Raw genomic sequence first — 27,991 nt, forward strand, 5'->3', positions numbered from 1 at the left:
GAGAATGTTGAGTTTCGTGTTAACAGGCATTCAACCCAGTTAGATTGTCTCACCCTCTGTGGGCTACAGTTTTACTTTCATTTCCATTTTCAAGGCTCTTGATACGCTGCTTTGGGTCTCTCCCACTCACCAGCCACTCTGGGTTCAGCCTGAGACTTGGGCAGTGGTTTAGGTCCTAGTTCAGGTCTTAAAGCTGGTGCTGCTTTGGGTCTATCCCACATGTATGCAGCTCAGAGAAGAGCCTGGGGCTTTTGTGGGTTCATTCACAGAATTAAGGGGTCTTTTTCTTTAGCTCTCTCCTCTCTGCCATTCTCATACCCACATAGGATCTGGCAGGGTTCTTTCTCCATGGTTCCTCTGATCAGAACGACAGGGGTCTCTCAGAGTCACTTCTTCCACATAGCTCCGTGTCCAGGGCCCATCCTCGGGGCAGGGCCAAGAGAGAAGAGAAACACAGGCCATCAGGGAGTCAAACCCTAACTTTTTAGAATCTAGGATTCTATTGGCTTTTTGACTATATTTCTTGTATTATATATTATGTTTTTAACTCAATCTAGGACTTAAACTAATCTCAGTGCAGAGAAAAAGTGTCTCTCCAAGTTTTAGCTACCACTGCCTTGCAGCAGTGCAACTTAGACCCACCCTCAAGGCAGTGCCCCAAGACATAAAAATAAAAGCAGGAAGCTTGTGCCCATTTAGATCAATTCTCCAAGTTTTTGCTTGCCTCCAAAGTCTGTCTGCTATTGTTCACTTTTCAGAGTTTTCAAGTAATTGCTGTTTATATTTTGTCTAGAGTTTTTAGTTGCAATCTGCCAGATAGAGAGGAGAGAGGCTGTAGTGAGCCTGCTTCACCCTGGCCAGAACCAGAAGCCTCTTTAGGTGGTATTAATTTACATTTCTCCATGAGTGAGGTTAAGCATCTTTTCTTATGTTTAAGGGCCATTTTCATATCTTTATTTGTGAATTGTCTATTCATGTCTTTTGCCCAATTTTCTATTTGGTATTTAGTCCTTCTTTAATTTTGAAGACTTTATGTGTTTTAAAGATACTTTGATTTTTATCTCTTTTGATGTGTAAAAGTTAAAAAATTTATTGTTAAGTATTTTATCTTCTTAGTTGGTATTTTAAGTGGGATTTTCTCTGACGGGTTATTGGTTGTGTACATGGAAGCTGTTGAGTTCTCTTTGCTAGTTTTATTTGCTGCTACTATCACTGAAGTTTTCCTTTAATGTTTGTTTTTTCATTTGTTTGTTTGCTTATTTGTTTTTTGACCGCGGCCATGGTGCACAGCATGCAGGATCTTAGTTCCCCGAGCAGGGATCGAACCTATGACCCCTGAAGTGGAAGCACAGAGTCTTAACCACTGGACCTCTAGGTAAGTCCTGTTCTTTTAATGTTTGGATCTGTTTTATCATTGATTATCTAGGGCTTTCAATGTATACCATCATGTCATCTGGAAGAGAATTTAACATCTTCTTTTCCAATTCATATGCCTCTAATTGATTTTTCTTGTCTAACTGAATCAGCTTAAACCTCCCATACAATGTTGACTAGTAGTGTAGACAGTGGGTATCCTGATCTTAATAGAAATACCTCTGGTATTTCTTCATAAAGTAATGTGTTGGCTTTAGAACTAAGGAGGGTGTGTGTTTGTGTGTGGTGTGTGTGTATGTATTATAATCATTTTTAAGAAACCCATCAGTTTCTGTTTGCTTAAGTATTTTAATTAAAAATGGGTATTGAGGGCTTCCCTGGTGGCGCAGTGGTTGAGAGTCCACCGGCCGATGCAGGGGACACGGGTTCGTGCCCCGGTCCAGGAAGATCCCACATGCCACGGAGCGGCTGGGCCCGTGGGCCATGGCCGCTGGGCCTGCGCGTCCAGAGCCTGTGCTCCGCAACGGGAGAGGCCACAACAGTGAGAGGCCTGCGTACCGCAAAAAAAAAAAAAAAATGGGTATTGAATGTTGTCAGAGGCTTTATCAGCATCTATGGAGATAATCATATGCTTTTTCTTTATAAATCTATTAATATGATGTATGACATTAATGGATTTCCTAATTGAACCAACTTTGCATTCTAGGATAAATTCCACTTGGTCAGCATGTATTATGTTCTTAATTTGATGTTGTATTTTGTTTGCTAATATTTTATTTGCTATTTTTGTATGATAAGTGATATCAATCTCTATTTTTCTTCTGACCAAAGCTTTAAATATATCTGATGAATCTTGGTATGTAATGTTGTTTTGTCATTTTAAAAAATTTGTGGTTTAAGTATTTCCCCTTTTACCTAGAAGTCATTTAATAAATTTTTTAAAATTTTTAGTTGGAAAGATCTTTTTGGTTTTTATTTTGTTAATTTTTTGGTTTAATTGCACTGTGATCAGAGAATATTGTTTATAATGTTAATATTTCTTCTTTGCGGAACTTACTGATGTTTCCATTGTGACGCAGTATATGATCACAGAGAAAGCATTCATGTGCCCTTGAGGAGAAGGTGTAGTGTCTGTTGTCAGAGTGTGGAGTTCCCTACAGTTCCATACTGTTTACCTTGTTGAGTCTCTGTCTCCTTACTTATTTTGTCACTTGGTCTGACCTGTACTGATGGTAGTATATTACATTCTCCAATTACTAGTGAGTTTTTTTCTGTGCCTCTTTTCATCTCCTGTAGTTTGTGCTTTATAAAGGTGTTGTTTCTTTTACTTAGTACATAGATGTTCATACATTCATTGTGAACCGCAGCTTAGTATTAGAAAGTGTCTGGCTTCGTCAAATCTGATGCTTTTTGGCTAGAATTAAACTTTTTTTAAAATTAATTAATTAATTAATTTTTGGCTATGTTGGGTCTTTGTTGCTGCACGTGGGCTTTCTCCAGTTGCGGCGAGCGGGGGCTACTCTTTGTTGCAGCGCGCGGGCTTCTCATTGCAGTGGCTTCTCTTGTTGCGGAGCACGGGCTGTAGGCGGGCGGGCTTCAGTAGTTGTGGCACACGAGCTTAGTTGCTCCGTGGCATGTGGGATCTTCCCAGACCAGGGCTGGAACCTGTGTCCCCTGCATTGGCACATGGATTCTTAACCACTGCACCACCAGGGAAGTCCCTAGAATTAAACTTTGATGTCAGTGTTTCAACTCCTATTTTCTTACTATTTCTGTTTGCCTGACATACCTTTGTCTATCTTTAATTTCAGCCTTTTGGAATCACTTTAACTTGTTTCTCTTATTGACACATATTCTGAGTATGAGTTCTTTATCAGATATATGTTGCAACTATTTTATCCTTGTTTCTAGCCTCATTTTTTACTTCCTTAATGTCTTTCGAAGAAAATCATGATTTTGAACTTCTTCTGTGTGACACTGGAGTTTATTCAATTTCAGTTCTGTGGAGTATTCTGTCATATGAACGTGCCAGAAGCATCCCATTTTGCAGTTGATGGTTATTTGGGTTGTTTCTGGTTTTTATTATTATGCACAATACTGCTATGAACACTCTTGTACAAGTCTTTGTGTGCAAGTTTCTTTAGGGTGTCTAAGCGTGGGGTTGCTGGGTCGTAGGGCGTGCCAGGTGGTCCCTGATCGTTTTCCACGGTGATTGGTTCCACATAGGCCCCTCCAATGTGGTACACGGCTCCAGTTGCCCCACATCTTGGTTGGCATTTGCCAGGCTGTTTAATTTTTGGCTAATCTGCTAGGAGTGCAGTTATTTCATGCTAGGGTTGAACAGGCATTTCCAAGATTATTAATTAGGTTAAACATCTCTTCCTATGTTTGTTGGGTATTTATGTTTCTTGTGAAACATCTGTTCAAGTCTTTTGCTCATTTAACGTTTGGTGTTTGCTTCTTTATGTTATTGATCTGTGTCTTTATCTATTCTGGATACAAGTCCCGTGTGGGTTTGTGGCAAGTGTGGAGTAGTGAGTACTTGTGTTCACCGATGGCGGGCATTTTGCCACATTTGCTTTACTTCTCTGCCTGTGTACTTGTATGTAGCTAGACACAGGTCGAGGGTTTTTTTTCTGAAACGTTTGAAAACAGATTGCAGACATAACATTTCATCCCTAAAATACTGTATCCTAGGAATAAGGATACTCTTCTACATAAAATACCATTGTTTTCCCCAAGAAACTTAGCAATATTAATTCTATATTATCTGCAGCCTGTATTCAGATTCCCCCAGTTGTGGCCCCTGTTTCTGATCAGGATCTAATCAAGGTTCACACATTGCATTTGGTCGACATGCTCTTTAGTCTCTGAATTTCAAGAGTCACCCTGCTGTTTCTCTCACTGTTTTTCTTGACCTTGACCTTTGCCATGAGTCTAAGCTGGGTGTCCTGTCTGGGCCCCTGGTGGGTATGTCTGGAGGTTCCCGAACGTTGCTGGCATAGGTGGACGGCGATGGGCCCTCAGGAGATGAGTGATGCAGGCTGTTTACTGCGGGTGGCCCGCTTCAAGGACAGTGCCGGTGGTGACAGCCCGGTGTCCCTTCATGAAGGAGCATTTCCTCTGTGATTCATAAACGACCTGTAGGCACAGCAGATCTCCTGCTCCCAATAGCTTTTCCCCATTCGGGTCATTTTCTGGATCTGAGAGGTGATGCTCTCTGCTTGTACATTCAGTTGCATCTTTTTACTTCTTTAAAGCCGTGAAGCGTTATATTTCACAGACCTGAACGCTCTGCTCGGGTCCAGGTCTGCGCCTGCGGTTCCTGGTGCTCCTGGTCCTTGCAGGGCTGGGCCTCCTTGTCTGCTTTTACGAGTGTTGGCTGGGAGCCGGCATTTCTTAGGGTTTTTCCTGTGAATTCACTGAGGCCTGGGTTGAAGGGGTCCTTCTGAGAGATGCACAGCCTGCAGTCGGGGGGCCCCAAGGTGGTGTGATTTGGGGCTGAGAGCTGAGGGCGGTGACGTTCTAGAATCTCCGAGCACAGCTTTGGTTCTGGTTCAGCCTAACACTGAGCCCATGGCCCCGGGGACCTCATCTGTAGGGGATACTCCTTCGAGATTACCCACCTCCAGAGGGCTCAGACTTTGTCCCTCATGGACCTGGGACTCCAGGCCCCTAGGGCAGCAGGTGCCCTAGGGCAGGGCCAGCTGGAGGCTCTGTGGCCCTGCCCACACTGCACTCTGCTCCCACACCAGGGTAGTGGGGAGGCCGGGTCCCCCCTCCACAGGAGTAACCCTGCGGCTGTCCTCTGTCTGTGGGCCAGGCCTGGGGGGCTCTGGGGGCATTTGTAGCAATGGTGGAAAGGCTGTCAGACTGTCTCTCTTTTTAATTTTTAAAGGAATGTGTCTTGCAGAACCCAAAGTTGTGCTCCATGGATTAAGTTTCAGGCTCCTTTGCCCTCTGGGTGGGGGAAGAATGACAGGCCAGTGGAGGTGGGGGCAAGGCCAGCGGGGGGCAAGGCCGGTGGGCAGCCATCGTGCTCACCGCTTCGGGCGGCCTGGTGCCAGGAGATAGGATAATACGATTATTCTCAATTAGATTAATAAAGAATAATTAGACGTCGTAAATCAAGTCATCATAGAGTATTGTCATGGGAAAAATATGTAGCTAGAATTAATTAGTTTTCAAATAAAGTGTTTACTTTAATTGCTTGAAATGATGGAGCCCTTAATTGCCGAGGCTTCGTCTTGGCCTGAGCGTCCGGCTGTTGTAACAACTTGACGGGTTTATTCCCTACGTCCGGGGAAAACAGTGGAGGAGGACTTGATTTCATCACCTGGGAGCTAGCCTGGTGCGGTGAGGTTGTGGAAACGCCCGTCAGGCCGCAGGCAGGTGGCAGGTGTGGGCTGGGTTTCTGCTGGCGCTGCCCAGGGCCACCGTGCTGCTTGCGCGTGTGTGTGTGTGTGTGTGTGCGTGCACGCATGTGTGTGCGCGTGTGCGCCTGTGTGAGCACGTGTGTGTGTGTGTTGGGGGGCTGCACGGTGGGAGCCTGTGTGGGGGTGGCCTGTCCCTCTGTCCCCGGAGCCACTTCCCGACGGCCCACTCCGGCCCTTTCACTTCCCCCCTCTGGCAGCTGTGTGGGCGCCTCCCCCTTGCTGTGTGCAGGCTGGGTGGGGGCTGTCCCAGAGCCCAGCAGGAGAGGCCCCCCCAGTTGCCCCAGCTCCCGGGGGGTCCACTCCTAGCCGTCCCCTCTACACCCTCGGCCCAGCCCAGGACCTGCGGGCAGACATACGTGGCCCTGGCTGCCTGTGAAATTGGGGTGGCGTGGTTGGGGTGGGCTCGGGGGCGGCCCTGGCAGCTTCTCCTTTGGGGTGGGTGGGCCCAGCAGGCCTTACACACAGGACCAGTGATTTGAGGAAGGGTCTGTCCTCTGAGAGCAGCCCTCCAGGGGAGTGGCTGGGTAACTGGGCCCCGCCCCTTGCCCACACACACACCTGTGCTGGCCCTTCTGCCCCTTGGTGGCAGCATGCAGGTTCTGGAACACTTCGAACCTGAGCCTGGGAGGCCTAGAGCAGCTCACCGGACGGTTCCTTGGGTGGCTGTAACAGTTGGAGGTTGTGATGAGCAGGACCAGGACCCGGCGGGCCGTGTTTGCAGCCCATGTGACGAAGACCGTGGACCCCATACACCTCTGACTTGGCTGGGAGGGCTCGTTGGGGAGGGCCCCCTGAGGGAGAAGCTGGAGCGAGGCCTGGGCAGAGGGCAGGACGAGTGCTCCCAGTGTGTGGACAGCTGGGACAAGGAGGACCCTGCCCAAGTTGGTGGGGGGTGTGGGCACTGCTGCCCTTGCCTGGGGACAGTACCTGTTGGGACGTAGGGTGCAGGGGTGGGCAGCATCCAGGGATGCTCCTGTGCCTTCCCGAAGGAGGACAGGTGAGTCATTCACGCCCTTCCTCGGTCCCCAGGTGGCAAGCATGGCAACCCCACCGCTCCCACCACCAGACCCCCAGTTTGTCCTCCGAGGCGCCCAGTCGGCGGTGCACACACTGCATTTCTGCGAAGGAGCCCAGGGGGAGGGGCGCCCGCTGCTCCTCTCAGGGTGAGTACCCCCGGCCCAGGGTGAAGTCGGGGGGTAAGGGGCTTAGGCTGCCCATCACTCGGGCACTCGCCCTTTCAGAGCCCTCGACGCGCTGTCCCCTCGGGCCTCCCCCGTGGAGGACGCAGGGACATGGTCTCCGTTAGAGGCGCCAGGCAGCTGGCACTGTCAGTGGCGGCCTCCCCGCCTCTCCAGAGAAGAGGCTGCCCAGGGCCCTGCCACCCTCCCTGTAAGAGGAGCACGTGTCCCCTGGTTATGTGTTCAGAGCTGTCCCCTGAGCTGGGAGCTGCTGGCTGGAGCTCCTGACCCACCGGCTGCGTGGTGTCCAGCCCGCTCCCCCCCATGCCCGAGCCTGACTGGAGCTTCTCTGAACAGGTCCCTTCGTGGGCTGGTGCACATCTGGAGCCTGCAGACACGGAGGGTGGTTGCCACCCTGGATGGCCATGGGGGCCAGTGTGTGACCTGGCTGCAGACACTGCCCCAGGGGCCCCAGCTCCTCAGGTGAGTCTTGGTGGCAGTGAGCCAGGTTGTGGCCTTCGGGGGGGGGTTCCGTGAGCTTCCTAGGGGAGGCCCTGAAGGCCTCCCCCAGCTGCCAGGACGGCCCCAACAATGGCAGAACCGGGTGACTTGTCGAGGGCAGCGCAGCCCGGGTGTGTGGGCCTTCCGGGCGGGTGCCCATTGAGAAGAGCCCGATGGACGCTTAGGACGGCTCTGTCCGAGCCCACCCTGGCCTGCTGGGGCCCCCAGGGCGAGGGCTGGGGGCCAGTACTTGGAGGAGCCTCCACTTCCCTCCTGCAAATCACGGGCCCTGGTGTCCTCATAGCCGCTCTGCAGCGCAGCCTTCTCCCTGGCCATGGAGCCACCTTCCTGCGAGGCAGGGAGGACTGGTCGCCAGGGTGGCACAGAGCTGAACCTAAAGCTCACCCAGGCTGATGGGGTCCCACTCCCTGCCCAGTGCGGCTGCCCCAGGGGGGACTGGGATGCCGTGCAGGTGCCAGGGCCGTGGAACTCTGGGCTGCCAGTGTGGGTGGGTGGGAGATGGCAGAGCGAGGGGTGTGGCCCCCTGGCAGAGGAGGTTGCATGTGTTGACGCCATGGTGGGCCGGGACTGGGGAGTCTGGGGGCTGGGTAGCAGTGAGGGAGGGTCCTGCGGAGGTGACGGGCTGGGACCCCAGGTGGGAGGTGGGCCAGGAGGCAGCAAGAGGGCGCTGGTGGGTGAGGGAACAAGTCAGGGGGCTTCCCTCCTTCCCCTGGAGAGGGGGATGGTGAGGGAAGGGCACGGACAGGAGGGAGCGGGGGCCACCTGGCAGCCAGAGCGACTGCTATCTGGGGCGGCCCTGACATCTGCCCCTGTACAGGGGTCCCAGCTCTCCCACCCCCGTCAGAAATCTGCCAAGTCAAAGAGGTCTTTCCCCGGTGCCCTCTGCCCCAGAACTCCCAGATGGTTCTGCTCTCCTGCTCCAGACTTGGAGCTTGGACCCCTGGGCACCGTGGAGCCCAGTCCCCATTAAACAAGCCCTCTTGGGCCCCCAGTGGCTTCAAAGCACTTTTGTGTGGGACTGAAGCCGCTCCCACTCCCTGCAGGTGGCTGAGGCCCCAGGAGTCCTGGAGGCCGTACCCTGGGCGTGTGTGCTTGTCCATCCATCTCAGACCCTCGCTCCTTCCCTGCCCAGTTGCCCAGACGCACCCCTCACTGCAGAGCCCTCACGTGGCTTTGCTCTTTCCCTGATGATTAGAGTGGATGCTGTGTCTGAAGACCCCACAAAGCTGCTGGAAACTTCCTCCTGAGGTTTGAGCCGAGGTGTAAGCCCTTCTGGACCTCATGCTCCTCTGCGCACCTTGGGCTGGCCTTGGGGAGTCTCAAGCCGGGAGTTCCACCCCTTGGAGAGCTGGCTGGTGCTGTGCGGGGTGGCAACTCCAGGGGCACCCTGCGCATGTGCATGACGGATGGCACTGTGGGGGCCCCCCCGCCTAGGCAGGCGCAGACCACGCAGGTGCTTGGATGCTGCACTAGAGGCCGGGGCCCAGCTGTGTTTGGAAGTCAAGCCTCCAAAGTGGCCCTTGAGGGGGAAGGTGCCCTTTCATGTCAAGGGGCCGGAGGACAAAGCTGGGAGCCAGGGCTCTGCAGACACCCCAGCCACACCTGTACCCCTGAGGATGCACCTGTGCCTCTACAGCTGCCTGGGTGGGCTTGTTTCCTTCTTCCTTTATTGGGAGGCGTGATGTACTTACAGGAAGGTGAATAAGACGAGTTTCAGACCATCTTGTCATGGGTGGACACCTGGGCAGCCACTGCCCGCCCCACGCCCGCCCAGTGGCCTGTCCTCATCCTCAGGAGGCAGCCCCTCCACCTCATTCTCGCTTTACCATCTGAATATGCATCTCCAAAAAGCATAGACTCATTTTATGTTTTTTTTTTCTTTTAACCTAAATGGAGCGATATGGAGCAGCTTCCTTTGTGTCTGATTCTGTGTCTGCGAGACCCGCCAGGGTGTGCACGGCTGCAGTGTGTTGTGTGGGCCTTTCTGTCTTATTCCTCTGGACGTGTGTACCCAGATTCCTCACCTTTCTGTGTCAGTGGAGATCTGGGTTGTCCACTTGGAGCTGTTGTGGATGAGGCTTGAGAAGACTCCCACCGGGCCTCCCGGTGCTGGGGGCCCCCGGATCCAGCGGTGGGGCTGCTCAGAGGCCACCAGTGTCCTTGAAGGGGCTCCCACTGGCCAGTCTGGGATGGTTAGGGCACAAAAATCAATGAGAACTCTGGGTGATGACCCATCAGTAACACAGGAATGTGTGAGTCCAGACTGATGGGAGGAGGGGAGAGAAGAGGCAAGAGCCCGCTGTCTGGTGGGTGTGCCTTGTGGACGTGGAAGATGACCGTCTGCAGGGCTGGCGGGCAGCACCACAGTGGGTGGAGGCGCTGGCTCATCTGAGGCCAGGGTGGCGGATGTCACAGTGTCTTTCCCAGAAGTGCCCACGGCAGGGGGAGGGGCTTTGAGTGAACACACCTGGCGGGCGCCTCTGTCCAGGTGATCAGGGTGGGCAGTCGGCCTTGTGTGCAGTGTCATCCCCTTGCTGTCCTCCCCAAACATGGAAGTGTCACCCTGGGGATGACACGCACACACACAAGGGACAGGGAAAGGCGTGGCCCGTCCAGTCCAAGGGCCTGGTGAGCGCTGACCAGCCCAGTGTTTGTCCCGGGACCCCGAGCTCGCCTCTCCATGACCGGCACTGACCCACATGGGCTGTGCCAGGGTCCCTCGCTGTGGGGGAAAGCGTGGAGGTGGCGGCGCAGCTGGGCGCGTGTACAGCGTTAGCAGTTAGGGGTCCAGGCGAAGGAGGCAGGGAGCCACTGTTCTGGGGGTTCCTTAGATACAGGACAGCCCTCCCTCCCTGTGTGGGCGCCCTTGGCCGGCGCCGGCGCCTCTGTGTGAGAGCACGGTTCCCACTGCTGCTTCTCTCCTGAGCTCCACTCAGACACGGTGTCGAGAGGCCTCACGTTCTCTCTCTCCTGCGTCGCTGCCGCTTCAGGCCGAATGACTCCTGCTCCCCAGGGTCCAGGCACATCCTGCCAACACCAGCGGTTCTCCAGACAGAGCTGGGGTCTGGATCAGGATCGGGTGCCCTGGGTCTACCTGGGGGGCATCCATCCACGCAGCACCGAGGTCTCCCAACGGTGCAGGTAGATTCCGGGCCCTGTGTGCCCTCCTGTCCCCTTCCACAGCTCCAGGACTGGCCCACTGTCCTGTCCCCTTCGTCCCCACGGGCCTATGCTGCTGCTTCTTCCCTTGTTTGTCTGGACCTCACCCCTTGGGAGGAGGATGGGAGGGCGGTTCTGTGGGGTGACCCTCACATCGGCTCAGCTCCGGGGTTTCTTGGGGTCAGACTGGGGAGGTGGGCTTTTGGGAGGAAACCCTTCTCGTCCCCTTGTCGGGGGTCTGGGACACCTGTGGGGCTCATCCACCTGGGGAGTGTGTCCACGGTGTCCCACCGGCAGGGACCGTTCCCTCTGCCTCCTAGGCTCCTAGGAAATGAGTCCTGAGGCCCAGCGAGGAGCATTTCTGGTGAGTGTTAGAGCCACACAGTGGACAGTGAACCTCAGGGCTGCAGATACCCCGTCCCTCCGTCCTCAGCGTCCGCCCAGGGGCTCTGCCCCCACAGCTGTGCCTGGGCTGATCTCACGGGGAGGGTTTCTCCTCCTCCTTTTATAGCATTCTACTTTCACTGGAACTCTTCTGTTTAATGGGAATTCTCCTCCCTGTGTATATATGTGTTCACTCATGGGTCTGGGCTCATGGAGATTTCTTTTATTCTTGGGTTAGAATTTCATTCTACCCACAACACACTGACATTTGTCCTCACCTGGGAGGGTCACGGCCCGTCTCCTCTTATTTTGGCAGCCAGGGCCGCGACCTGAAGCTGTGCGTGTGGGACCTGGCGGAGGGCAGGAATACCGTCGTGGACTCCGTGCTCTTGGAGAGCGTGGGCTTCTGCAGGGGCTCTGTGCTGGCTGCGGGCCTGCAGCGCTGGATGCTGGCTGTGCCGGGGAGAGGCATCGATGAGGTGAGTGAGCCCATTCACCCTTGGCCCCTGGCTGCAGGAATGCTGTGCCCCGAGCGGCTCCTCAGGCCAGCCTTGGCCTGGTCACTTGAGGTGGCCCTGGCGCTAGGGGTCGGGAAAGGGGCCCGAAGTGGGCCAAGGTCTCTGGGAGGCCCTGGCACCCAGCCAGGAGCAGCACGGGATGGACAAGGTCAGGGCCCGAGGCTGTCAGGGGCCTTGGGAGCAGGCAGGCATGGAGGGAAGCCCCAGGCAGACCCCATGAGGTCGAGGTAGGCCTCAGAGTCAGGACAGCAGGGGAGGGCAGCCTTTTGGGGTCAGAACTGGGCACTGGCGTGAGAGGTCTTGGGCAGGGCTGAGACGCAGGGTGTAAGGGCTGACACCAGGGTGGCAATCGCAGTCACAGATGAGCGGGGCCCGTCAGAGGACAGGGCTCCTGGGAGCAGTGGGTGGGATGGAGCCCCAAGGTCACTGTCAGATGGAGTTCAGGCTGAGTGTCCAGCAGTGATCTGTGGCAGGGACTGGTCAGTCTGGACAGTGGTGTTTACACCCCAGGGACAGAAGAGGCAGAATCCCCAGGGGAAGCAGAGCCCAGGACGGGGTGCCGGCGGGGAGCGCCGAGGGCAGGGGGATGGGGGTGCTGGAGGCAGTGGGGGAAGGAGCCCCAAGTGCAGCGGGACGGCCTGGTGGGTGGGGGCCTGGGGTACATGTGCAGGGGGAGGGAGGCCCCTGCCTACCGCCCACGGCCCGTCCTCCCCATGTCCCCTGCTGCCCTGTGGGCCTGTGCGGCGGGCGGGGCTGGGCAGGGACGCAAGCCTTGCACCCGGGAAGTTTGGCCCCCACCCAAGAGGAGTCGTGAGTCTTAAAGCAGATTCAGCTCATAAATAATGAGGCAGGAACAGGCATCTATTTGTTCATGATGGCGTTTAAGTCACCAATTAGGAGCTACATGCGATTTTCTTGCCAGTTTGCCAAAAACCTGTTAAAAGTTTTATTAATGTGAAAAGAGAGAGCTCTGCTTTCTCCTGGTGGCAGCAGCCGGGTGGCGCCGAGCCTCCTCAGTGGTGGGGGCCGGACCACACTTCCGCTGAGGTTGCCTTCTGCTTCCCCCGCCAGCCTGGCCCGAGACTGCTCGTCCCCTCTGCTTCTCTCCAGCTCCCCAGCTTCTGGTACACCACCACCGCCCGGCCCAGGAGCCACAGGTCTGGGAACCTTGCATATCCTGGGAAAAGGGCTGTTTTCCATGTTCCCACCTGGAATCAGTGCCACTGGCCTGTGCCCAGACAGAGCCAGGCCCAGCCATCTGGGTGGCCGCACTTGCCCGCACCAAACGTTTTTCCTTCTGGAAACAAAACTTGCCCTTGAATGCCAGGTGGAAGCATCCCGGTGTGAGGGAGGCCCCGGCAGAGTGCGGAGCCCCTCCTGGGACCACAAGGACCAAGGGGCACTTGTTCTGGATGCCAGCACTGCGCCCCCTCTCATGGCGCCTAGCCCAGGCCTGGGCTGCCCTGGTGTCGCCCTCACTCTGGGCCACTTGCCGCTGCCCGATCCCCCCGCCCTCGCGCCTCTCCTCACTGCCACCAGCGGGGTCTTTCTGAGCCCCCAGATCAGGGGTGGGGGCATCCCTCTCTGACCCTGAACCCTCCTCCCCCATCGCCCAGCAGCTTGTCCTCCTGACGTAGTGACATTTTAGGAAGCTGGCGTTGGAGCAGAAATAGGAAGGCAGGCATCCAGCCCCCAGCACCATGTTCCTTGACCTTCTAGGTCCCCCGCCTTGGCCAGGACGGGCTTGGGTGCCTGAGGCCCAGCCAGTCCCCACCCCTGCCTCCCTCCCACTGACCTTGGAGGACAGAAGGGCTCCGAGGGCCCCCTCCTCTTTGGTTTGCTCGGTCACTTCTGGGCCACACTCCATGCCACCGCGTCCTCCTGGACCTCCTTCATTTTGCTGGAGCTTCCCCTGAGCTTCGTGGGTGCTACAGGAACTCCTTTTAGCAGCCTCTAATTCATGGCGGGATGACGCTCACGTCACTTAGGTCCTTTTCCGTCTCTTTGGGGCAGTGAGAACGAGGTGTCTGGGGTAGATGCTGGCCCTGCAGGCAACGTGATACGGGCGGAGGGGGCTGTGTGTGCATGTGTGTGGGCGTGTGTGTACACGCATGTGCACGTGCGTTAGTGAGAGCAGCAGCAGGGCTACACCCACCCTACACTGTGTATTTACACCTTGAGTTCACCCTGGGGTTTCCTCCTGGGGGTTCTGTGCCCCAGGTGTCAGAAGTGGACCAGCAGGTGTAGGTTCTGTCCCCTCGATGCCCCATCACGTGTGGACCTCAGACTCCTCATCTGCAAGCCTGGGGCTGCCCCGTGTCGACGAGGGGTGCCCTGCAGCTCTGCGGGGCACACACTGTTGTTGGTGGAGCGTCCCCAGGAGGGTGGCCGGAGCCACCAGGTGGGTACCTGTCACCCAGCCAGGCGCAGGAGGGGCTGTGTCAGCGTCAGGCGACACTGAGCACAGGCTGCACACGGTGGAGGAGCAGGCGCTGGGGCCCCAGGTGTGCAGGTCTGGGTGCCATGCGACAGTCCTGGAGGGCTCAGGGTCATCCACGTGTGGGGCCCGACAGGGAAGGAGTGCCAGGAGGAGGGCGGGAGGCCGAGTGAGCTGAGCCAGCGCTGTGGGCCAGGCCGCCTGCTTGGCCAAGAGGTCAATGCAGAGGAGGCCTGAGGTGGCTGCGGGGCAGTGACACCGCTCGAGGGACCTGCCAGTCACTCATGAGTGACGCGTGCATTCCACACAGCCCGGCAGTCCCCGAGCCCAGGAGCCCGTGGGTCAATGCGGGAGGCACTGCCTGGGTTCCCGAAGGCGCAGACAGGCCCACAGTGGCCGGGCTGAGGCCTCAAGAGTCTCCTGTTTGTGCAGCAGACTTGACTTGGCTCTGGCCCAGCTCAGCTTGTTTTCTTACTGTCAGGTTCAGATTCTGGAGATGCCGTCCAAGACGTCAGTGTGCTCCCTGAAGCCCGAGGCACAGGCCAGGCTGGGCATGCCCATGTGCCTGCAGCTCTGGCAGGTAAGGCCCAGCGCCCGCCAGCCACGCCCACCGACCACACCTGCCGGCCACGCCCGCCAGGTGTGAATCATGCCCATTAGGGACTTGGTTCCTCATCACCTACGGGCACTGGCCCCCGGGAGGCATGTGCACAGCGTCCTCCTCAGCCTTGGTGTCCCCAGCCCACCAGCCCTCCTCCTGCGAGGACGCCTACAGACCCTTTGGGGATGCTGGGCTCGTCCTCGACTTTGCAGGGCGGTGTGGGAGACAGCGACCCCCTCCTGGGGGAGCCATATGCTCCCCTCTGGTCTGCTCACCGGCGCGGCCTGGCGTGGGGCCGGGAGGGGGTGCTGACTAACCCTGCAAGCCTGCACGGCCCCTGCATCGTCAGGATTAATTTTTGTTACTTCTTTGCCTTGTTGAGGCTGGAGTGGGCTTAATGTGCTGGCTTTCCCTGCGGCCACACTTGGAATTTCTGATCCGCGCCATTTCCTTTTTTCTTGGCTGTTCTTTCTGATTAGAGAGGGTCTAGAGGCATCTCCTGGGGCTGCGGCAGAAGCCGGGGGGCAGCGGAGTCACAGGCCTGAGTCCCTGCAGGATGGGTTCTGGCTCTGGGGCTGAGCGCGAGGCCTGGGAGGGACCCTCCTGACCAGAGGGGCAGCTTTCCACCCCCAGTGGTCAGCACCAGCTCAAAATGGGCATCTACTCCTGGGGGCAGCAGAGCAGATGGTCCGGTGCATTCATGTGGAAAGAGTCTCGGCAACGTCTTTACAGCTGCAGAAGCCATGGGGAGCAGGTCCCTGACCAGGGCTGTCCCAGACCGCTGCCTACGGCCTGTTTTTCAGCTCCGAGCAGCTCACCTGTGCCTCCTCAGAGCTGCCCCGGGCTGCTTGGGACCAGGGGGAGGCCGTTCCTGCCCCTGCTGTGACTCTCCATACGAACCCGGCCAGGCTCGCATGGTTTGGAGGTGTCTGTGTGCCCGCAGGGTCCCTGGACCCAGCTCTTGTCCCTCCAGGGCCCTGCCCTGTCTTGCAGTTGGTGTCCCTGCCATCTGTGAACTGAGAGAAGCCCATGGGGGAGGGGCGTGAGGAAGTGGGGGCTCTGAAACTCACCTGGATGGCAAAACTGCTGGTGCCAGCAGGCAGGGTGGGGGGGCGCCTGGAGGGGCAGCGGAGGCTGTGGAGGTGGCCTGGTGCTCACAGGCCCCGGGTGGGACGGGGCTGCATCCGCTCACCCTCCCTCCCTGGAGATGCTGTCATTGCCTAATCGTGTAAGAATTCCATCAGAAAAATTTGCAGAAATGGGATGTACAAACTTGTCAAGGTAATTGACGTGGTTGACAGAAGGACAAATCGAGTTGTGTTAGTTGATACCGATCCAGCGCAAAGCATCCTGTTAAGAAAAGTCTATGCTGATTTGAAATGTCCCTTTATTCCTCGCCAAGCCTGGAGGTCCAGGTTATAGCTTATTGATCTGAGTGTGGCAGAGTGGCCCAATGTGGGATTCCTTTCTGAAACATTCAGAGATTTCTTGTTTTGCTCCTGAGAGTGGATGGCCTGTGTTTTTAGGATGATTGTCATGTAGGAGGTCAGAGATTGTCCACACCAACCCTCAGAGCAGGTCCTCCAGTGTCCCCCCCACGCCCCCAGCTAAGGGCTCCCCGGGGAACCTCGAGATGCTGGGGGGCGCCTCGGGCTGGCACACCCGGGGTGGGGACAGGAACGCAGAGCGAGCAGAAGTCAGCCTGGCACCAAGGGCGTGGTCGCCAGAGGACTGAGGCCCCAGAGCCCTGACCCGCCTGCAGGGTCTATTCTGGGGGGCCGCAGGGACCCTGTGTGCCAGGAGAGAAGGTGGAGGGGCCTCAGTGCAGGAACAGAGCCTGGCACGGGGCCCTGTGGCTGGTCTGGCTCCTGCCCTGGCTGCCCTGTGTGCCTGCACAGGGGGCTCAGTGGTGTGCAGCCCCCACTCCAGCCTAGGCACTCAGAGCTCCCAGACCATAGGCAGTGGGGGAGCCCTGGATGCAGGAGGAACATGCGGGGTGGGGGCTGGGGAGCAGGCTGGGCCAGGCAGTGCGGTGGGAAGCTGGTGGGAGGACACAGCAGTGCCCCAAGGGGGATGGACCCAAGGGGCCCCGGCAAGTTCCTCACAGCTGCTTTCTTGGACTCCTCCTTCCTGCTTGTCTTTGGGAGCACATGTTATCATCAGAAAAAAGGGCTTGTGGGAGGCATCCTCCAGATCCCAAAGCTGGTCTGCACGGGGCTCCCCTGGCTCCCCTCACCCTGCGGGGCCCTGAGACGTACCCCTCACACCAAGCATGGCGAGCTCAGCTTCCTGGGGTTCAGGACGTAGGTAGCGTCCACTCATGTTAGACACTCACGGTGTGCAACACCTGGGCATGGAGCCCCTCTGGGTGGGCAGCAAGCTCCAGCAGGTGGGCCAGGAGGGCCCGCCCGGGTGCTGTCGGCCACGCCTAGGCACGCAGCTCAGCACCAGCCTTGCCTGCCAGCAGCGGGCCCCCATTGGAGCTGCAGGCGACCCTGGAGGCAGCCTTGCTGGCGGCCCCCAGGCCCTGTGCTCACCTCTGGCCATCCAGGGTTTGAGGGCCGCCGGCTGAGCTCCTGGCCTCGGGAAATTCTCCGCTGGCAGGGGGCGCTTGGTCGTTTCTGAGCCCTGGGAGCTCAGTGGAGAGCAAAGGTGCCGGGTCCTGGCGGCGGTCCCGGGACTGGGCACCAAGCACGGGGCGGCTGCTCTCTGTCGCTGCCAGGCCGACCCAGGGTCCCCATGCTCCCCTGCAGGCGGCTGCGCAGCCCTCTGACCCGCGCCCTCATCCATCACGCGGCTCGGCCGGCAAGGCGCTGACTCTGCAGCCTTGACGGTTGGGGGGCTTCCGCGGCGACGTTGACAAAGTACAGAAGGTTCATTTTTCATTGAGACAGAGCTCGAGATTTTCTTTGGCCAGCAGTTCTAGACAGGTGGCCAGCCCCGCCCAGGGGTGGCCGCACGTCTTGGCCGGTGGGAAGGAGTGGGAGGACCAGCCAGTGTCCCAGACCCCGACGGCAGGCACCCCATCCAGCCCGCACTGGCCCCAGTCTGGGTGTCGGCCCCCTGGGGGTGTGCAGACCCCCCAGGGCTCAGTGGGGAAGGCGGCCTATCTCAAGCTCCTTCTCCTCCAGAAGGCCCGGGACCCCTGAGCATCCCCCAGCTGACAGCGAGCTGTCCCCGCAGGCTGACTCCAGTCCCCGCCCTCTCCTCCTGGCTGGCTACGAGGACGGCTCAGTGGCCCTGTGGGACGTCTCCTCACGGAAAGTGTGCAGCCGCGTCTCCTGCCACACGGAGCCCGTCATGGGTCTGGACTTCGACTCCCAGGAGGCCAGGGGCGTCTCAGGCTCTGCGGAGAAGGCGCTGGCCGTCTGGAGCCTGGATGAGCAGCAGGCCCTGCAGGTCAGTGGGCCAGGCCCGAGGTGTCATTTATCCTGCTCTGCACCAACAGTCTGATGGGCTGGAACAATATTTAGGCATGAAGAGGACTTGTGGCAGGTCCGCAGTTAATTAATCATCGGACCCGGTGCGGGCGGGCCTGGCAGGCGGCAGTAGAGGGGCTGGCGCTCGTGAGCCATTCACAGGGTTTGGGTTTCTCTCAGACCTTGGCTAATAGCGGTCACGTCTCGTCCATCTAGAGGAAGGGCATGTAGAATCCAGGACTGTGCAAGCCCGTTTGCAAAACTCAGAGGAATTTGGTCAGTAAGGAACTGATCAATCAAAAAGAAAAAGAAAAAAACCCAAACCCTGCATGGAGAAATCCCTTAGTGAGGCCCCTGTGGCTGTCTGCAAGCTGCCCGGGGGCAGTGGGAGGGCCGTAACGGCTCAGTGGCTTCCCATCCCACGTGGCTGGGGGGCCCTTCAGGGCCACATCTGGGTGCCCAGTGCTCAGCCCTGTTGGGAGGGGGGGATGGAGTTGGTCGGGAGGGGAGCCTCCTGGCCAGGCCTCAGACGGGTGAGGTCCTGGGGAGTGAGGTGCTGGGTGTGCCCTCTGCCTGTCAGCCCCCTGAGGGTGGCCTGAGTGCACACTGGCTTCTGGGCGGGGGTGCCCCCATTAGCCAGGAAGCCTCAGAAGGCTGAGACCTGACCACGGCTGGCTCTGCGAGCCCAGGTCTGGTGGGGGAGTGGGGCCCCAGTGGGGAGCTGTGTATCCCACCTCCTGGAGCTCTGGAGGACAGGGCCTGTGGCTGTGCCCTCTACAGGGGCTGTGTGGTCCAGGCTTCCCTGCAGACAGGAGGCTGCAGGAAGAGGGCATCTCTCGGGCCCTCCCCAGATGGGAGGCCTTGCCCAGCAGCCCAGGGCCCCCACAGCCAGGGAAGAGGCTCTGTGCACTTGGGTGGGTGGGAGAGGGCAGGCATGGGTGAAAATCGGGAGAGACTGCCATGCCCAGCGGGCATTGCCATGCCCTGGGTGCAGGATAGCGAGGGGCAGGGCTATCAGGGGTGGGTGAGGGGTCTTGGGCAGGAGCTAGGGGCCGAGGGCGGACTCAGCAGGGAGACCTTCTGTGTGGCAGCTGGAGGGACTGCTCTAGCTTCCTAAAAAACACAGTCCATGGGAGGACCAAGCTAGAACCAGAGCGAGTGGCCATGGCTCCAGGGTCTGGGAAGGGTCCTGAGCGGGGAGCAGCCCTGTGGAGTCCCGGGGAGGGGGGAGGGAGAGGGAGGGAGGAGTCATGTGACACGAGGACAAGGCAGGTGTTCCAACTTCCTTGACATCACCCCCTGCCCCCTACGCCCGCCCCACCACTGCAGACCAGCCTGTGCCACGCTCGCCTGACTTGCAGTAAAGCAGCTACCCGTCCGTCTTCCTGTCCTGTGTCCCAGGGAGTCTACAGAGGCCCTGCAGGATGAGGTCAAACAGGCCTCCCTACAGGGCTGGGGCCGGTTGTGGGGGTGGAGCTTCTCCAGCCTCCATCCCAGAGGAAGCATCTCCAAGGCCTTGAAGTCCTGGATGTGGGTGGTGGGAGTGGAAGTCACCATGGTGCTCATCTTTAGAAATGGGGCGGAGCCACGTGGTGCTGGGTCTTCATGTTCTGAGCCGTCAAGGACACAGAGCCTGGCCAGGTGGGCATCGGGGTTCCCCCCACACTCTCCTCTGCTCCTGCCTGGTGGGAACCAGGCAGCGACCCCCACCCCCATGAGGTCCAGTGCTCTGTCCTGCTGTGGCTTCAACTTCAGCCCAACTTTGCAAATGCCTAGAGACCCAGGTGGCTCTCCTGAGGGCCCCACTGACTGCAGTGCCCCCAGGCCCCTGCCCCCAGGACCCTGGGAAGAGGCCCCTCCTGCCGTCCTGGCCCAGGTTGGCCTGGTCTCCCCTGGCCTGTTGGAGAAACAGCTGCAGGAACTTCAGACTTAAATTTATGGGGCATGTTCCAGCTCAGAGCTGGAGGTTCACTGTGCATATGAATCGGAAAGTCAGAGCATAGGGAGGCCAGGCCAGCCGGGAGGTTGGTGGAGGCCATGCCGCGGCCAGGGCCTCTCTCAGCGTGCATCCCAGGAGGCGCCGCTCCTCCCTCCGACTGCCCGCTGCGGCCTCGCTGGAGACATCCATGTCCCCAGAGGCCCAGACACCTTCAGGTCCTGGAACGCAGGCCTCAAGGAGGAGGTGTCAGGGCCTCGAGGGCCTCAGCGTTGCGGTGTCCGCAGGCACCTCTCTCTGGGCCCTCGGTGCCGCAACTGGCCCTGAGGCGCTGGCCGTGGAGCCACATGGGCAAAGATGTGCCTTACCTCGCGGCAGCAGCTCTAATGAGCCCAAATCAATCTCCCTGGGCGGGTGGGCGGGCGGGCGCTCCAGAGGCGCAGATGGGGCTCCTGCGTGGAGTGAGGGTAATGGGAACCAGATGGGGCCGTGCTGCGCGCGCATTCCTGGCACCTGAGGTCATGTGCTGCGAGAGCCACTGGTGGCCAGGATCCTTCCTGGAGGGTCCTGGTCCGAGACGGGCTTGGCCAGAGGCCGCGGCGGTAACTGGAGCCTTCGGCCACCCTCTCTAGGATGTTGGACGCTCACCCACCTGTAGGGGCTGCTCACTCTGCTCCCCTCGAGCCCAGGGTCTGGGTCTTGGCTGTCGTCAGACACAGGTGGTGTACAGACCTGCCCTCCCTCCCACACTTGGGGCAGGGTCCACGGCCTTGAAGCAGGGGCTGATTTACGGCCAGCGGTATTTCTAGGCCCTGAAGTAATAACTAGGCCCCCACCCCAGCCAACCCAGGCTGGAGTCAGACGACCACTCCCCCCCACCACGCCCACGGCTGGTTGGCCAGGCGTCCCCTCCTCCCCGCTGCGTGGCCGCTGCCCGCCTGCTCCCCAGCCCTGCTGGGAGCTTCCCTCTAAAGTGTCAGCAGCTGGTGACACTTGGGCTGGTGCGAGGGAGACCATGGGGCCCCGAGCTGAGGAGCTATGGGCACAACACCACCCCCACCCCCCACACACACATCTCGGGACACCATGGGCGGGGCTCCGGCCGCCTTGACCACACACGGGTGCTGTTGGCCCCCGATAGGACTGGTCTCTTCCAGTCCGGGTCCCCACTGAAAGGGCCTTGTGCCTTGATTCTGAGCTTCCAGGAGGGGCTGTGAGGGTGGGGGCGCATCACTCCTGTCCCCTTTCCCCTGGGCCGTCCTGGGCATCTCAGCCCCTCCCAGGTGGCAACACTGGCATGGATGTGCTCCGCTCCGCACCCGACTCACAGCCAGCCACACAAAGACCACTGCTCAGGCTGCTCTGCAGCTCCCCAGCCACCACCTGGGCTCCCGGCTCCAACAGCAGACAGCAGATTTGGGGAGCCCTTTACTCCCTGGGAAACATCCCCATTGTTAACAAATCCACCTTGAAGCAGGGCCCCGAGTGGGTTCCAGCGCACCCACTGCTCCAAGCCCAGGGCAGAGTTCCTGGGAGAGGAAGAGTTGGGGGCTGTGACAGTCACCTTGTCCTTGCCCATGAGTTGGGGCTCAGGCTGACACACCCCTGCTGCGGGCACACGTGTGGGCTTTGCCTTCTCATGCGGGCATGGCTGCACCAGCTTCCAAGGGAGGGGGCGGTGGGGGTGAGGGCTGTGCTGGGCACCCACCCAGTGAGTGGGTTATGGCTGCTTGTGTGCGGCCCAGACAGGAAGCACTGAGCCTGGATTCCTCTGGACCAGAGCACTGGAGTGGCAGAGAGCGCGGGACATGCGGGCATGCCGCTGGTCGCCATGGACGGAGAAGGGGCCCGGGACGTCACGGGCCTGGGCACTGGACAGAGGCCGCAGGAAGGCAGGGCAGGCGTGCGTGTTGGGGCTGGATGGGTCGCCGCAGGGGCACTGCCCATGTGCTGGCTGCACTGACCTTTTTCAGTTATTTGTGATTGCATCCCTGTTTTATCTGCAGGACTGTCCTGTCCATTCCTGACCAGGCTTACGTTTGTTTTCTTTAAACATCTTTTCTCCATTTCCCGTCTACCTTTCTCTTCCTCCCCTGAGTCCTCCAGGCTCGATGTGCAGCTCTGACCGGGATTCATCACACTCACTTCCGGGCGCCCGATTTTTCTTTGTTCTCTGACTGCGGAGCTGATCAGAGTGTTTTTATGTTTCCAAATGTTTGATTCTTTCCCCAGTTATTTTTTATTTCTAGGCTTCTAACTTGATCCATTTGTGGTTGGAGAACCAGTTCTGAGTGATAGCAGCTCCCTGAAATGCCAGTAGGTTCCCGTGGCCCCCGTGCTTGGAAAGAGGTATTTCTGCTGCCCGCCACCCAGCTGCGCCTGCCCCTCAGGCAGCCGTGTGGTTCATGTGGGCCACGTGGGTCGAAAGCCATGCCTGCCCCGGCCTCTGGGGGGTGCTCTTGCTGGGTCCATCTTGGTGACTTTCCTGGGTCCTGTGTGTTCTTGGTCTGCATTTTGAATCTTCCTGGGGGGTTGAACCCTTGTTATCTCTGGGAAGGATTTTTGCCTGAAAGCCCATTTCAGCAGCGCTTCACATGCCTCAGGCCAGGTGTCTTCTGGCTGCTACTTCCTTCTGTAGCTTTTTTTCCATCTTTCACCTTCAGCCTCCCTTCACACACAGGCGTCCCCCTCATGGGCCAGCCGCGCACACGACCTCATTGCACGGGTTCTGTTTTGTCCCGTGCGCGCTGCCTGGCCGTCTTGTCGGGCCCTCTAGTGGGGCTCTGCTTTTTCATGCTTTGCGACAACCTCTGCCTTTTCTCTGGAGCACTTGGTTTACTTCCTTCGTGTGCTTTGAAGACACGTGGTCTCAGGTGACCCCCGTCTGCTGGGGACTCGTGGCGTCTGGTCCTCACTCCTGGTCACCTCGTGGGGCTTCTCCTCGGCCGCTCCCAAGACGTTCTTTTTATCTGTGGTTTTCAGTGAGTGACCTCCCTGAGTGACATTGTACCATGGCCCTCGAGGCTCTGGTCAGTTTTCTCTCTTCTTCAGGTCAGATAATGTCCATTGATAATGTCCCCTAGTTTACAGACTTTTAAAAAATAATAATTTCCGGCTTCCCTGGTGACGCAGTGGTTGAGAGTCTGCCTGCCGATGCAGGGGACACAGGTTCGTGCCCCGGTCCAGGAGGATACCACGTGCCACGGAGTGGCTGGGCCCATGAGCCATGGCCACTGAGCCTGCGCGTCCGGAGCCTGTGCTCCACAATGGGAGAGGCCACAACAGTGCTCTCACTGTGTGCCCATGTACCACACACACACACAAAAAATAATAATAATAATAATTTCCAATCTGCTGTTAAGCCTGTCCTACACATTTTTTCACGTCAGTTATTAGCTTTTCAGTTCTACATTTTCTATTACTGTGCCTTTTTTTTTAACAAAAGACTCTATTTTTAGAGCAGTTTTAGGTTCACAGCAAAATTGAGAGGAAGGTACAGAGATTTCCCATATACCCCCAGCCCCCCCACTATCGACATCCCCCCGCAACAAGTGGGACATTTGTTACAATCGATACAACTACACTGACACCTCATCATCACCCAGAGCCCTTGGTTCACATCAGGGGTCACTTCTGGTGATGTACATCCTATGGGTTTGGACGAATGTATAATGACATGTGTCCAGATGTGCAGTGGTATCTGTTTGTTGTCATTTGCATTTCTCTAATGACATACGATGTGGAGCATCTTTTCACATGCTTAGTTGCCATCTGTGTATCTTCTGTGCTGAGGTGCCTGTTCAGGCTTTTTGCCCATTTTTAAATTGGGTTGCTCATTTTCTTAAGAGTTCTTGTGTATTTTGGGTAACAGCCCTTTATCAGATGCGTCTTTGCAGATACTTTCTCTTAGTCTTTGGCTTGTCTTCTCATTCTTTCAACAGTGTCTTTACAGAGCAGAGGTTTCTAATTTTAGTGAAGTCAGGTTATCAATTGTTTCCTTTATGGATTATGCTCTGGTGTTGTATCTAAATACAAGGTCACCTAGGTTTTCTCCTGTCGTCATCTAGGAGTTTTATAGTTTTGCAATTTACATTTAGGTCTTTGGTCTATTTTGAGTTGATTTTTGTGAAGGTGGCAGGTCTGTGTCTGGATTCGTTTCTTCTCATGTGGACGTCCAGTTGTTCCAGCACCGTTTGTTGAAAAGGCTACTTTGCTCCTGTGTCAAAGGTCACGTGTTTATGGGGATCCATTTCTGGGCTCTTTTTTCTGTTTCACTGATCCGTTTGTCTCCTCTTCCACCAACATCCATGGTCTTGATTCCTGTAGCTTCACAGCAAGTTGTGAAGTTGGTCCTCCCGCTTTGCTCTTCACCTTCACAGAGTGTTGGCTGTTCTGAGTTGGTTCTGAATTTCCATTTCTCTGCTAATAGATCCTACCTGTTCACTCATCAAGACAATTTTTTGGTAATTATTTGCATTTTCTTTCATTTTTTGGAACATATTTAAATATTGCTTTAAAGTCTTCGTCTGATATGTTCCACACCTGTGCCGTTCTGGGCTGGTTTCCATTAACTGCTTTTTTTCCTACTCCTCTGGGTGTCTAGTAATTTTTGTCTGTGCCAGACATTGTACTGATGGAGATGAAGACTGGATTCTCTTACTTTGCAGAGCAATCACTCTCAGCCCTGCGGCTGTTCACCTACACCATGGGCTTGGCTTCCACTCCGTCAGGCAGTACGTGGGGCCCAGGGTCATCCCAAGCTCCTGTAATGCATGGGACTCATCTTCCAAACTGTACCTCCCCTTCGCACTTGTGGGGCTTGGTTTCCAGCTTCATCATGGTTGGCCAGAGTGGGCCCAACCAGGGCGTGATGCCTACCCTGCAGCGCGGCCACGCGGGGTCTCATCTGGTCTTGTGTGGACACACAGATGTCACCCTCGGCTGCTGGGTCCAAGATCACTGTTGATCTCTTGTATTTGTTCCCTTTAACCCTGCAGCAGCCACTGGCCGGCTAACCTTGTGTGGTGCCCTGAGTGGGCACAGCCCAGCCCTCACAAGGACTCGTGGGACCCACATGGCCTGCAATCCCTCCCCCAGCCCCCTCCATGCTGCTGCCTCACCCCACGGGTTCCAGCGGCCCCACCCTCTGATCACCTCCTTGGCTTCACATGGCCGCTGTGCTCCACCTGGACTTTGCGGCCAGACATTCCGCCAGCAGAGAGCTGCTGGGCCTCTGGGAGGCTCCCCTGTCAGCTGCCCTTCCCACCGGTGTTGGTGCCTGGACACAGTCACGCAGTGAGTGTCTTTTGTCCAGTTGGTGGTTGTTGGCAGCACGCGGAGTGGTCTGGCACCAGCTGCCCATCACAGCCACCTCCTGTAGTCCCAGCTTCATGAAGGGTGTCTGTTTGTCTGCTGAGCAGACATTCACGGCTTCTCGTTGGGAACTGTACACACTCTGTTGTCAAGTGTGGGCACAGTCTGTCCGAGTGCTCCCTGGTCCCCAGGGTGGGCCCCAGCTCTCTCGTCTGCTGGCTCCCGGGGTTTCTTGGCCAGTCATTCTTTTGGTGTCTCTCACGTTCACAACACACATTTGGCTTTAACTTTGGAATCCAGTCAAAAGTCTGTTGAGTATATTTTTATTCCTTTTCAGAGAAATACAAGGGCAAATATTAGGAAACGATTACACCTGGGTGGGGAGAGGAAGTGAGGTTGTTCTGTCAGCACCTCGGTGGGTGTCAGATAATCTCCGTAGAATGAGGCTGACTGTTGTATCTTCGACCCAGATGACAAAGATGAGCAGATCAGTGAACTTCACACCCGTCTCTTTTGCTGCCGTCCTGTATTTCTGTTAGTTACACAACCGGTTCTGTAGCCTTGATCCCTGTATTGTCTCAGGCCTAATCCTGCAGGGGACTACGTTCCCTACTCTCTGCCAGGCTACTTGCTGCCGTTCCCCTGTTTTCTCCTGAGAGACTGGACTTAATTTCCTAGTTCTCCAGGAAGAGCTGATGGGACGCATCCCCTGGGTTCTTACATGTTCACAAATGCTCATCTGTTGTTCTCATACCTGAGCGACAGTTTGGCTGGATATAAAATTCTCAGGCCTCCCCTCCTAGCTTCACAGGCGTCACCCCACTGTCTGGCCCAGACCTGGCCCAGACGTGGCCATGGGCCATTCTGCCCTCATGGTTGACTTGATCCTTTTGCCTGACAAAAGGACTAATTAGCTTTGCGTCCAATGACGTTATCAAGCACATCTTCTTGTGACCACCCTGTAGGCTCTCTGTGGATCCTAAGACTTCAGTTTCTAGAAGCAAGAACAGATTTTCTAAACGGCAAAGGTCAGAGCAGCTGCGCAGCCTTCCACATCTGCTGTTTCTCCAGTGGCCGTGCCTCTGTCCCCAGGTTGGGTCACACCTGCCTTTGCTGTCTCTTCCGATTCCCCTTGCTTCTGCAGTGTTTGCTTCTCTCGGTGCCTGTGGATCAGCCTCCCTCCTCTGGGTTTGCTCTCCTGGTTCTTGTTTTATGGAGATCATTGCTTCATGCAGTTCTGTTTTGCTGATTTGCAAAAGTGCCTGGTGAGTGTCTGGTTGCTTCCAAGGAATGCTGCCATCTTTCGCTGAGTTTCTTTCCTCCTTTTCCCTGTGTTGTCTTTGAAAAACGAATGACTTTCCCTGAGGCTGCTCTGGCCCAACAGGAGGTGAATTTGCAGAGAAAGGGGAGCTGCTGTGGGCACACCAGTGACCCCGGGGCAGCAAGGACTCCTGGTGCCCAGGGCTGGGCCAAGACAGGATGGGCGGAAGGACGTGGCCATTTGGGTCATCACGACGATGGCCAAGTGTGTGTTGTCAACGTGGGGCAGAGCTGCCAGATGGCCCCACAATGGCTGCACATCCAGCCCCGGGCGGCCTTCCCCCTTGCATGCCACGCAGGGCTGCCCTTCCCCCGGCTTTGCTGAAGGTGGGGTTTGCGTTCCTTCTGCTCCTTCTGCTTTGGGTGCGGTGAGTTTTCGTGAGAGAGGACCCACTGACCTTGCTGCCGTCCAGTGGGCAGTGCTGCCTGGAGGCTGGGGGGCAGTATTTCCTTGGGGAGGGGCCCAGGCCGCAGTCCACTGAGGCCTGTCCTGTCTCAACCCGAGGGTCTGGCCAAGGGCAGAGGTCACCTGTGCTGGCTCCAGGAGGTGGCAGTAAGTTGGCAGGAGCGCTTGGCTCCCTGTTCCTGACGGGGGCGTCCTGGTAGAGGGGGAGGCGTGGAGGCAGGTCTAAGAAGCCACCTAACGGTTCTCCCTGCTGCTCTGATCACAGGTGCGTGGGACTCACGTGCTCACCAACCCCGGGATCGCCGACGTCAAGATTCGGCCAGACCGTAAGATTCTGGCCACCGCGGGCTGGGACCATCGCGTCCGTGTGTTTCACTGGCGGACAATGAAGCCGCTGGCCGTGCTGGCCTTCCACAGCGCCACCGTGCACTGTGTGGCCTTCGCTGACGACGGCTTGCTGGCCACAGGGTCTGGGGATCAGCGCATCAGTGTCTGGTCTCTCTACCCTTGCACGTGACTCGTGGCTCCTTGTCAGGACACTTGGATAGCGGGAAGGTGGTGCAAGGGGTCGGAGGCCATGGGCCACGGGCCCCACTGGTCATGGGAAGAGCCGGTCATTTGGGCCTCCTTCCTGCATGGGACCTGCTCCCTTTCGTGAAGCATAGCGTCTGTGCCACGACGACTGCCATTTAAAGCATAACCAGGCCAGACACTGGGCATCAGCGACCCAGGCAAGAGGCCGACCCGGGGGTGCCTGATAATAAACTTGTTTGCAAACCTGCAGGCTTGAGGTACGAATTCTCCCAGGTGACCCCCTGCTTCCCCGGGTGATCAGAGCCCAGAGCTGTCTGTCCTCAGAGCCTCCACTGGGCAGGGTGGCTGGTCCGTCCAGCAGGGACGCCAAGTGTGGGCCCCGGGTCCTGGGCTCCTCACACCGCAGACGGCCAGGAGCTCCTGCATCACAGGGTTGAGCCGGTGACGGGCTCCT

At 57.3% G+C, this 27,991-nt stretch overlaps 1 protein-coding gene across 1 annotated transcript; it reads left to right on the top strand.

Annotated features, from left to right (window-relative positions):
* Nucleotides 1-6,848: 6,848 nt before the first annotated feature.
* Nucleotides 6,849-27,520, top strand: GNB1L (G protein subunit beta 1 like). The gene is made up of 5 exons (XM_065890487.1): nucleotides 6,849-6,973; nucleotides 7,346-7,471; nucleotides 11,370-11,532; nucleotides 17,793-18,008; nucleotides 27,269-27,520. The coding sequence occupies exons 1-5, from the start codon at nucleotides 6,849-6,851 to the stop codon at nucleotides 27,518-27,520; spliced, it is 882 nt and encodes a 293-aa protein (XP_065746559.1).
* Nucleotides 27,521-27,991: the final 471 nt, after the last annotated feature.

This window comes from Phocoena phocoena, chromosome 13 (genome assembly GCF_963924675.1).
Source record: "Phocoena phocoena chromosome 13, mPhoPho1.1, whole genome shotgun sequence".
Classification (NCBI taxonomy): domain Eukaryota; kingdom Metazoa; phylum Chordata; class Mammalia; order Artiodactyla; family Phocoenidae; genus Phocoena; species Phocoena phocoena.

Coding starts and splice junctions, on each gene's coding strand:
- GNB1L (XM_065890487.1), top strand. CDS start 6,849: ATGGCAACCCCACCGCTCCCACCACCAGACCCCCAGTTTGTCCTCCGA. Junction 7,472..11,369: donor CAGGGGCCCCAGCTCCTCAG/GTGAGTCTTGGT, acceptor TTATTTTGGCAG/CCAGGGCCGCGACCTGAAGC. Junction 18,009..27,268: donor ATGAGCAGCAGGCCCTGCAG/GTCAGTGGGCCA, acceptor CTCTGATCACAG/GTGCGTGGGACTCACGTGCT.